The 12,046-nt window shown below is 38.7% G+C and overlaps 1 protein-coding gene across 5 annotated transcripts in view; it reads right to left on the bottom strand.

Annotated features, from left to right (window-relative positions):
• The window catches only part of Ube2u (ubiquitin conjugating enzyme E2 U), a 60,271-nt gene extending 52,333 nt beyond the window's left edge, over positions 1-7,938 (bottom strand). For all 5 annotated transcript variants that reach the window (XR_011368284.1, XM_070004648.1, XM_070004649.1 and 2 more), the window contains exons 1-4: positions 7,504-7,938; positions 6,023-6,104; positions 4,690-4,782; positions 1,898-1,995 (exon numbers count right to left, since the gene is read on the bottom strand). Coding sequence is in view for 4 of the 5 variants with exons in the window: in XM_070004648.1 (XP_069860749.1) it covers positions 1,898-1,995; positions 4,690-4,782; positions 6,023-6,104; positions 7,504-7,569 (339 nt within the window). In the remaining variant the exon portion in view is untranslated. The remainder of the gene's footprint in view (positions 1-1,897; positions 1,996-4,689; positions 4,783-6,022; positions 6,105-7,503) is intronic.
• Positions 7,939-12,046: the final 4,108 nt, after the last annotated feature.

Genomic DNA, 12,046 nt, shown 5'->3' with positions numbered 1-12,046 from the left:
CCAAAGGTATCCAAAAAAGTCCACCCCAGATATCTTTATATCATACTTACTCACTTCCTTAAAGGTTTTGCTCAGAATGTCTCTTTACCAGAACACAACTACATACAGGCAGATACTAAGTACATGTTTGTAGAAGGAATAAATGAGTTGCATATTTTTAAAAGAGTATATTTACTCACTATATTAATATAACTAGCCAGAAATTTAACTATTATTTTATTTATCATTCATAATAAGGAATAGACTTTGTATCATAATTTCCATGAGAAAATTTATTTAATTAAGTCAAATGTTTATTCCTCAAATGTTCTAATCGATCAAATGCAATAATTTATTTCCAGATATTTTGATGATAAGTAGGCTCCTAGATAGATTGCTAAGCCTAATTCAAGTAGTTAAAGCAATCACCACTAAAACAATTAATTTTAGCCCCCAATGAGAAACTAGGGCATTAAGGGTAAGATAGAAGACAGGATGAGGGTATGTGTCTAAGAAGCACAATCACACAGGCAAAGGATGCATTTGGGAAATAGGAATCTATCTCAGAAGAGAAGATAGTCCCTGGTTTAATTATTCCCTTGGTTTGCTATGAACTCTCATAAGACAATGCTGCTAACTAGCACTGTTGGAAACACTGGAAAAAGTTGAATATTTTAAGTTGTGATCACTCAATTTGCCTGCAAAAAGGCAAGATCTGTGAGTGAAGGGAAGGTACCTTCAACAAGTAAGGTCAAAAGCCAAAGAAAGCTTAAGACAATCTATAACCCAAACCATACAATTATTCTCTTCTTTGACAAAATGTATATTTGGTTGCGAAAGGCCTTAACTATCCACGTTAATGTAAAATAATGGTTTTATTCTTTAAACATTTAAGTATACATTGCACATTTTAATCTTTGTGTGTTGAATATCTTGAATGTTTCAGAGGACTAAAGAATGAATTGCCAAGTGCCAGTGGTTCACATCTCTACTCCTAATTACTCAGGAAGCTGAGGATCACAATTCATAGACAGCCAGGGCAGGAAAGTTTGTGAGATTCTTGCCTTCGATTAACAACCAAAAAGCCAGACATGGAGCTGCAACTCAAGTGTAGAGTGTCAGCCTTAAACTAAGAAACAATGTCCAGGCCCTGAGTTCAAGCCCCAATACTATTACAAAAAAGGAAGAAGCTAGGTGCTGGTGGTTTACACCTATAATCCTCACTACTCAGGAGGCTGACATCCAAGGATCTTGGTTCAAAGCCAGACTGGCATTTTATAATATCCAGTTAAGAACAGCTTATGCTTCAGCAGTCATTCTATGGAAGGGTGTTGATATTTACATTTGCATTGCACAGGGAGATACAAACTTTCAAAGAAATTAAGATTGTAAACCAGTTGCCGGTGGCTCATGCCTGTAATCCTAGTTACTCAGGAAAGTCTCCTATCTCCAAGTAGCCACCAGAAAACCTGAAGTGGTGCTGTGCCTCCAAGTGGTAGAGCATTAGCCTTGAGCAGAAAATGCTTAGGGACAGCACCTAGGCCTTGAGTTCAAGGCCCACAATCATCGTCATCATCATCAACAACAACAAAGGAAGTAAGGATGGGAAAGTAAGTGAAAGGGAAAAAGGAAAGGAAAAGGAAAAGGGAAGAAAGTGGAAAAAGAAATAAAGAAAATTTTAAGCTGAGCATGGTGGCAGGCAACTAAAATCCCAGCAGGCAGAGATGGGAAAATTGAGAGGTCAAGCCATTTTGGGCTATATAATGAGACTATGTCTTAAAAACAAAAATTATCAGTCTCTGTCTCTCAGTCTTGTCTGTCTCTCACACACATAAACAATACATAACACAATATATACACACATGCAAATACATACACAAACACAAATATATAAGCCTTACAGAAAATCTATACTTACCTGTAGTGCAAGTAAGATGCTGCTCAGTGTATAGCTTGGATTCCATCTAGCAGGGTTATCCAAAAAATCTATACTGGGCCGACCAGTATTTGGGTCCACTGTATTAAAATAATATATTGACTTATTATCAATATATACACTTAATGAAGTTATTATTTAAGACTTATTTAAAAATAAAACTAATAAATTAAGGTAAATATTGCATGTATTCTTTCTTTTATTTCTTCTCTCTATTAAGAAACACTATGCTTGTCCCAGTGCTTCTATCATGTAGTTTTAGCTGTTTCATAGGTAATTTTGTCTTTTTTTTTTTTTTGGATCCGGTCATGGGGGCTGAACTCTGGGCCTGGGCGCTGTCCCTCAGCTCTTCAGCTCAAGGCTAGCACTCTACCATTTGAGCCACAGCGCCACTTCTGGCTTTTTTGTTTTGCCTATGTGGTGCTGAGGAATCGAACCCAGGGCCTCATGCATACAAGGCAAGTGCTCTACCACTGAACCACCTTCCCAGCCCCTCATAGGTAATTTTGTATTGTGTCAAAATAAGTTTTAAGCTGGATACTCATAGCTCAAATCTATATAACTCCAAGTACTCAGAGGACTGAGATCTGAGAACCACTGTTCAAAGCCATCTTGAGCAGTAAAGTCTGAGAGACTTTTATCTTCAATTAACCAGCAAAAAATGCTGGAAGTAGAATTGTGGCTCACGTAGTAGAGCTCTAGCCTTGAGTGGAAAAGCTAAAGGACAGCACTCAGACCATGAGTTCTCAAGTCCCCGTAATGGCATGCATGCATGCGTGTGTGTGTGTGTGTGTGTGTGTGTGTGTGTGTGTGTGCATGCTTACACACACACAAATTACAGAAAATAATAATGTATTTTTGTAAACTACATTAAAACACAAGAGAATATAAAGTAAAATATAAATGCTTCCCTGCCTGCTCCTCTTTAGTTATTACCAAGTGGTCTAAATGAACACATGTACATATAAATAACCATATTCATACAGGGTATTTATTATATGAATGTTTTATGTTTTGTTGTTCAGAATGGCTTTTCATTCAACAATGCATTGCCAACATCTTAACTGATAGAAATACTTATTCACAGAGATCTGAGCACCTGTTGTGTGCCCAGCAATAAAGATTCAAGGGATATAGAAATTACCCAAAAGTCTAGCTTTCAGAGATTTCCTTATTCTGTTTAAAGGCAATACATATCATGTAGGTTATTTCACTTAAAAAATCTATCTTAATGAAGATGGAGATTAATAGCTTGCTTACACTTCGGGGGGGGGTCTCACAAATGTGGATTCAACCATATGAACGAGTGATCTTGTTTAAAATACACTGAACACATCTCTGGATGACTGCAGTGAAAAAAATCCTACATGTTATTAACCTATGCTAATTTAAAGATAATAAAAATATTTTCTACTCCATTTGCAAAAGTCAATTTTTCAAATCTCTGCTTGGCTACAGAGGGTTTTAAAAGTTTATGAAGTTTACGATGGCATGCTTTTCCAATAGTTTCTGGATTTTATCATGCTTAGAAGGACCTTCCTCAACAAGCCCATAAAAATTATATTAGATGGTCTTCTTTCTGAGCATTAAAAATTTTGATTTGTGATCCTTCAAGAAATCACTTTGTATATAACTTAGTGCAGAAATATTTCTTGTTTTTTTTTTCTAAAATTTCAATTTGTTTAGTGTACCACTTTTTTAGGATAATGAAAAATCAGATCCAACTAAAATAGTGAATAGTACAAGGATGATTAAGTGCATTATTGAGCTATTTGAAATGACTTTTGAAGAACATTTAATGGTGCAGGAAAAATGCTTGTATAATTTTAAATAAAAAGGTGAGATGCAAAACCTTATATGTAATATCCCAACTACATGAAAAATGTATATAGAAAAAAGGAAACGGCAAAATGTTGAATTAGGCTTCAAGGTGACTGCCACTTCTGCCTTTTTATTTTCCTCAATGACAATCCCCACTTTTATAATTACAATCCAGTTGTTACAAAGAAACATGATTAGTAAATACTAGCACTAGAAAAACTTAGCCTTGGTTATGAAAAATCTACATGTTTTCTCTCATATGTAGAAGTTAGATGTAAAATAAAAATACATATAAAAACACAGAGAAGCCAGGCGCTGGTGGCTCATGCCTTTAATCCTAGCTACTCAGGAGGCTGTGATTTGAGTATGGAAGTTCAAAGCCAGCTGGGACAGGAAAGTCCCAGAGACCCTTATTTCCAATAAACCACTACAAAACTGGGAGTGGCACTGTGGCTCACGTGGTAGAGTGCTAGCCTTGAGTTGAAGAGCTGAAGGACAACGTCCAGGCCCAGAGTTTAAACCCCATGACTGAGAAAAACAAAAACAAAAAAGCATAGAGGATCATATGCAAATATATATAATCAAACTGTGTTCCCTGGGGTGGATTTCCAAGGTGCAACACCTTTGAATGATTAACAGTTTAACAAAATGACTATCAGGAAGGTAAAACACATTTAGTCTGAGGAAAGCAAGGGTTAAGGGAAAGGGAGAGGATGGAGAGAGGAATAGTGGGAAAATACAATTATAATACTCAATGTATATAAATGAAAATGAAACTAGGTAAACTGAGGGAATGGGTGGTGTTGGGATAGATGGGGGGAGTGAAGGCCGGGTTGACAACATTCAAGATGCATTGTATAAATGAGGTGTACATTGAATTGAAACAACTCCCTTGGTAAAACAATATAAAGATTTTTTTTAAAACATGGAAAATAATCTCATTTGGTCCTTACCATTTGGATGAAAAGGAATGGAGGTAAATTTTACAACTGGAGGCACATGGTTATATTCTGATGGAAAAGTTAATACCAATTGGAAATGCAATCCTGTGACACAGAAATATAGGTTTACCAAAATAGCATATGATTTACCTCTAACCTGATTAATACTAGAGTTTCTGCTATAGTAAAGCCTTTCCATGATTTTCTTAGGTAAGTTGCTTTATAGTGCATAGACCCCTGTGAATAGTAGAAGTGACATCTTACAACCTAATAGCATTCATTTTGGTCTTTTTCCTCCCAGCTCTTTCCATCCACTACCTGAGCCCCTCTAATGTTGCTCATATTGACTAAACTCAGCCTTCCCAGAATCTGCTGTACCCTCTTGCACCTGTAAATCTGCTTGCCTTCTTGTGAACTTGGCAAACTCTTACATATTCTTCAGTATTCAACTTAAATGGTACTTCCTTGTAAAGTCCTTCTTGATGTCTGCCATTATAACTAACCACTCTCTTTCTCTCTCTCTCTCTCTCTCTCTCTCTCTCTCTCTCTCTCTCTCTCTTTCTCTCTGTCTGTCTGTCTGTCTGTCTCTCTCTCTCTATATATATATATATTCAAAATGGTAGTCAAAATTCATAGTAATACATATTATATGTTATTGTCATTATCAGCTAGTCTCCCTATCTCACTCAGGAATCTATCTTTTTAATCTGCAGATGACATAACACATGGTCACTACAGTTTATAGCCAGCCAGACAGTCTTTTCTGAGAACTTGACTTGAGGCAATCTGGGGGAAAATCATAGAGGGGAAAATGAGAAGAAAGTAACTGTAGGATCTCAAAACCAATAGGAATTTTTATTTTTTGATCTCTTGGAAGAATGTTACAAGATATTCTTGCTTGATGTTCTTTATTGTGTTTGCTTCTTAGAAATGTAATAACATTGGATCCCAGGCATGTGGCTCAGTGGTAGAGTACTTATCTAGAATGTGTGTTGCCCTGGGTTTGGTCTTTAATACCCCCCCACCTCACATGCATACATATACCATTAAAATTTGACATATAGGCAAACACTTAAAAATTTCAATGTGTTGGCAAATGGCAAATAATATCTGAATACTTTTAAACTTCTAGAGAAAATAATATCTGAGTACTTCTAGAGAACTGATATGATGTAAACTTACACATTTAAAGAATTCCAAAAAATTATGTACTGTAATGTAACATACACATAATTATATAGATAAAATTAAATAAATATCATATATAATTACACACATTATATTAATACAAGATATTAATGGTATACAAATAAAAAAGGAATAGATTAGTTTTGAAAACATATACCTTGCCACATTGAATCCTGTAAACCTTCAATTTCAGCTTCCCATTTCAACATATCATCACTTACAGGAGAGGCAGAAATACCCTTTGATTTAAAAACAAAACCAAAGAAGACAAATTATTTATTATAGTTTTGAAAATCAGTTACCAGGTTACTTTGAATTTCAAAAACCCTAACGTTTTTCTTGATTACTTACTTTTTTGTTGATGTGGGAGTTGCTATATGGTTATATGTCTATATTTCTGATGGAGGCATAGAAGGCATATACCATATATATGGTATACATATGTATATGTATATATGGCATATATGGTATATATATGTATATATGGCATATATACATATATATCATAGATATGGCATATATATACATATACATATACATACCATATTTTCTTGATCCATTTATCTCCTGAGGGGCATCTGGGTTGGTTCCATATCTTAGCTATGGTAAATAATGCTCCTAGGCTGGTCTTGAACCTGGATCCTCAGACCTCAGCCTCTTGAGTAGGTAGGATTACAGGATAAGCCACTGATGCCTGGCCTTCTTTCTTTTTAACCCTCTTATAGTAGAAGTGAAAACACCACTACTGAACTCAAAGTGCACCTGTTCAGAGCATCTGCATTCTACACCCTCGTTCTCCTGTTCTTTGCTTTGAGTACCTTCCCCTCTTTCACTCTCTTCTATAACTCAGCTATGGCACCAACGGTCACCAAAACTTCTTTGCTGTTTTTTGGAACAAAAGGGAATTGCCTTCCTCTGTGTAAATGTTGCAAGAGAGAGGGTTTTTATTTGTTATTCTGGTATAAAGGTAGTGCCTTTATACCAGAATATATATATACTGTTACAGCAAGTAACAGAACACAAGAGAAAAGGTTGAGAGTCAGAAAAACCTTCTAATGGAGTCCTAGGGCCAAATCTTTAAGGAAATTTTTGTAGCCTTAGGTTTTCGGTTGGATAAAATGAAATACTATTTAGTTCATAGTGGTATTTATCATTGAGAACAATCTTGCACTTAGTATGTGACAGAGCATGAAACTCAAGACTTAACTTCAAAGGTACTCAATACTGTTAGTCGTTATCATCTTGAATTCATATTTATTTGTATGTGTGTGTTACTGGGGCCTGAATCTGTGTCTGAGCTTTTTGCTCAAGGCTAATGCTCTTACCACTTGAGCCACAGCTGCACTTTCAGATTTTTTGGTGGTTAATTGGAGATAAGAGTCTCATGGATTTTTCTACCCGTGGTTGGCTTCCAACCCAGATCCTCAGATCTCAGCCTCCTGCACAGCTAGTATTATAGACGTGAGCCTTCAATGCCTAGCTCTGTAGTAATGATTATTATGACCCTGATTCATCAAGTAACAATACAGTAGTAGCAAATTAGACTCCATTAGATGATTTTTAAGAAGCATGGCTTTAAGCTACTTCTTAAAAAATCTTAGCTCATGAAACAAATCCTCGCACCTCCAGAGTACTTACCACGAAATTGTTCTGCCTCAGCTCTCTGAAGTCTCTTTCCAGCAAGATGTAAGTTTTACAGTACATACTAAAGCAGCGGGGTCGTCACCTGGACGCCAATGCTTCAGGTCTTGCTGCTTTCGAGTTACCTTCCGTCACCCAGTTAACTAGATGTCAACCTAAAATGCTCCCGAGATGAATAACTTCTGAGTTTGGCGCAATTTTCCTCTTCTTTTTTCTAGGAGGAAAATAGGGGTCTTAACTCATCTGTGGCGCAGCAGTCACTGCAGTGCCAGTCCACACTCCCCCGAGAAGCTTCGGTGCGCAACGGAGACACTCCCGGGCTGTTGCTGCGCGGAGAGGGCGTGAAAAGTCTAAGCCCTGGCAGGTGGTCGGGCCTCCTTCGCAGGTGTCAAGCGGACTTTTTAAACTGGGGAAAGCAAACCCGTTGCCTGGCAACAGACTTCCGTGGGAAAGGAGAAAGAAGGTAGGGGTGTGGCCGTCTCTCGTCCAATCAGCGGCGGGATGCTGGCCTCTGGTTATCACCACAGCCAATCGATGAGCAGTTTCACTTTGAAAGGCCAATAATGATGGTGTTCAGGACAAGACTCCATCCTCCCACCCCTCCCTTCCCCCCCTCCCCCCCCCGCCCCGCCACTTCTCAGTCCACCCCCCCTCCCCCCCCCCCGTGGTCTCTATGTGGTCTCCTCGTGTGGAGGGTCTGCGGTGGAGCCCCAGGTCCCAGGATGTGGGACACAGATACTTTCACATGAAGTAACACTGGGAGATGATCTCTTTTTTTACTTTTACCCTTCTTTTTTTTATTTTTATTTTTATTTTTTTAAAGTCCTTCCTACCCGACTAACAGTCTTCTAAAATGGACACCTGAAATTTGTCTCCTTCTCTTTTTCGTGACTTCTACCTTCTACCACTCACCATGACACGTAGCCTATATAACGTTTCATCAGCACTCAGATCACAACTTTGTCATCACTTGTCAAGCTACAGAATATCTTTTTACCGTGTTTCCTGCCTGTTGTAGAATTGTACTTAAACAAATATGTGCTCATCTAATTCTCTGCGTAAACACTTCAAGGGTTTCCTTTTACCTCTCAGCCTATTTCCATCTTCCACCTTTTAAATATGGGTTGGCTTCTAGGGATGTATAGGTACAGTGAGTGAAATCACGGGCAAATTTACATGTGTGCATTTGTATGATTATGTATGTGCTCATAGGCACACATTAGTTTTGGATTAGAATCTATGAAATTCACTAATTTTAATACTATGCATTGGCAAAAAGCTTAAGAAATCATACTGTACAGACTTAAAACTGAGCTGCTTAGCATGGTAAGGCAGAGCCTTTTCTATGCTGTTCCTCTTTCTCTTACTTATTGAGGCCCATTCAGCCTCAGACTTGAGGGACTACACCATTGAACCACATAAGTGTACTGTCTTGTCTAGCTCCAGCTATCTTTTCTGCCCTGACTCCCGGAAGTGGAGTCAAGCCACCTCCTTCTTGGTGTTACTGGGGACTGCACTCAGGACCTCAAGCTTGCTAGGCAAATGCTCTACTACTTGAGTCATGTCCACAGTCCTTTTGCTTTTAGTTTCTTTTTTGTTGTTGTTGTTGTTGGTCATGGAACTTGAACTCTGGGCCTGCACGCTGTCCCTCAGCTTTTCAGCTCAAGGCTAGAGCTCTACCACTTGAGCCACAGCATGACTTCCACCTTTTTCTGTTTATGTGGTGCTGAGGAATCGGACCCAGGGCCTCATGCATGCGAGGCAAGCACGCTACCACTGAGCCACCTTCCCAGCCCGTTTCTTTCTTTCTTTCTTTCTTTTGAAAAAAGAAAGAAATGGGATCTTGACAACTTTGCCAGAGCTGGCTTCAAATGATGAACCTTCCTACCTATACCTTCAGAGTGTCTAGAATTACAAGCCTGGCTTCTTTCCTCTTTCTTATCTGATTGTCAACTCTTACACATCTGAAACACATAAATTCTTCTTTGAAGCTTTCCTGAACCATCTGGATGGGTTGTGTTCTAGTTTAACCTGGGCTTATCTTTGTATATTATGCCCATATAACTTTGAAATTGTCTGTGTAATTTTCCCACTAGAACATAAATGGCCAAGGGCATCATGACTTGTCAGGACATTCCAGTCCCAAGCACCTGACATCAATGCCAGCTGATTGAAGGGACCTAAGCAGGAAAAAATAGTTCTAGAGTCAGATGAGTAACGTTCCATCAGAGAATAAGGCATAAGCAAAGGAACCAGACAATACAGTAATATGGAGAAATGTGAGATCTGTGGGAGCTTAGCAAGCCCCGAGGCATATGGAGGATTCCAGTCTGAAGGAGAATGACAGACAGCCTGCCGTGAGGCAGAAAGACTCTGGTTAAGAGCAAGAGCCACCAAAGCAGAGAAGCTTCAGAGCTGCAATTCGGAAATAGATTATAACCCAAACCCCAAGGACACCGAAATGAAAATAAATTAAAACCCCCCATCACTGGTGTAACTGAGGAGAATGTTTGGGAGAGGCAACGCTGCCTGGCAGGCTGACACTGTAGTGTTTGGAAGTGCGGATAAGGGTGAGTACAGTTGTACTCACTGGCTGGCTAGCATTTACCTCAGCTCTTGGCTTATGGGAGATGTGCTTTAGTTCTGGAGGTTCCTAAGCTGGAAATGGGACCAAGGCTTTGGTGAGAAGAGGAAGCAAGAGGCAATGAATGAGTAAGAGAAAGAGGGAGACTGAGAGGGGGAGAGAGAGGGAGTGTTTGTGTGTGCATAGCATCTGGTGTACATGTAGCATCTAGGTAAGTTTACTTTCTTTGATTAATAGCATCAGCTGTTCAGATAGATGAATCACTTGAAATGTGAAATTTATAAGTAGAGGCCTAGCCAAAAATATATTTGTCTGCATGGAATTACCTTTCGCAAATGATAGTTTTACAAATGTTTCCAATATATTATTGATGTCACAATCTTACCATGCTCCATTCCTAAACCATGTCCTGATCTGCCTGTTCATAAAATTTGTTAGGGTGCATGGCTGTTTTTTGGATAAACCAGAAGAATCTGGAAAATAAATAAATTCCTACCTGTAGTAGTTCTACTATGTTAATTTACTATCTGGTGGTAAAAAGCAGGTACTCTCAAGACAAATCTGGCTTGTAATTTAGCATAGCTATGTCTTAGTAGCTTATGTGCATAGCCCTGAAGAAGTTATTTAGATTTCCAATGACTACATTTTTTTCCTCATCTGTTTTTGTGAAACAATGATGATACTTATGGGATCGTTGTGAGAATAAAAAGGAATAACATCTGCCAAAGGCTTAATCACTGACTAGCATTGAGTTACGACAGCCAACATTTTTCATGTGCTAGATATTGCTTTAGGTGATTCATGGAAATTAACTTCATCCTCATAAAACAACTCTAGGATCTAAGGACTCTCATGGGTCTAATTTACAGATTAGGAAACTGAGGCCCGAAGACAATAGGCTTTTTGCTTGAAGTCACACAGCTTATGGGATGTAGCAGAGACTAAATGCAAACCCAAGATATGGATCTGCAGAGCCAGTGTTTCAACCACTGGGCTATACAGCCTCACAAGTGTCTTACATTGTATGAAGTGAACACCCAGGCCTTCTGATATAGATTACTGTGAGTCTCAGTAGTTGATGGTAATTGTCTGGGGATTTTGTTATCTGTTCTGTCTGTACTTCCATCTGAATCTCACAGGGTTAATCCATAAAAGCCAGATTGTGTTATATAAGACAGTGTCTGTCTACATACTTATTAACTAAACAGGTACCAAATCTTCTCTTCTACCTTAAGTCATTCATTAAAAGCTGCCTCTGAGTTTTGCAATTTATATAGTTATTTTACTCTGGAATTTGTCCAAAAGTATTACTAACTAGTAAACAATTGCTTTATGTTGATTTTTAGTACTTCTGTGCCTTCAAATGGAGAGGCAGTTTCAGTAAGTCCAGTTGCCTGTTGGACTTTTGCTCATGGTCTTTCTCCCTAAAACGATGGCCTGGAGATTTGAAAACAGAAATGTTGCAGTATACTTGCAGAGGAGGCAGAATTCTAAACTAACCTTCAGGGTCTGTAAACCTTGTATAATCCTCCAGACTGTGAATATGTTGCATTTTGTTTATGTGATTGAGTTCTATGGTATATTTTTAGAGGAAAGATTTTTCCAGACTGCATCTCACTTCATCAGGATGTGTCTGGGTTCTTCAGGAAGGCAGAGGTTCAAGGTCTGTGTGTGTGTGTGTGTGTGTGTGTGTGTGTGTGTGTGTGTGTGTGTGTGTGTGTGTGTGTGTGTGTTACTCCAGGTAAGGGAAAGATTCTCTGAAAATGAAGTCTTCAGATGCAGAGAGCAGCAACTGGCTGAGGGTAAGAAGAATGCCAGAGCCTCAGTCCAACCATAGACATATGCACATGAGCTTTGAAGAAGACCAGAATTCCTGTTCAAAACAGCTGACAAGCTGTGAGGCATTGAGCAGAAAGTTTCATCAGGCCATGTCTGGGCCATACTGAACAGGCCTTT

This window comes from Dipodomys merriami, unplaced genomic scaffold (assembly GCF_024711535.1).
Source record: "Dipodomys merriami isolate MVZ:Mamm:240054 unplaced genomic scaffold, mDipMer1.0.p SCAF_637, whole genome shotgun sequence".
Lineage (NCBI taxonomy): Eukaryota > Metazoa > Chordata > Mammalia > Rodentia > Heteromyidae > Dipodomys > Dipodomys merriami.
The sequence above is the reverse complement of the archived record's forward strand: the minus strand, read 5'-3'. Positions and strand labels throughout refer to the sequence as shown.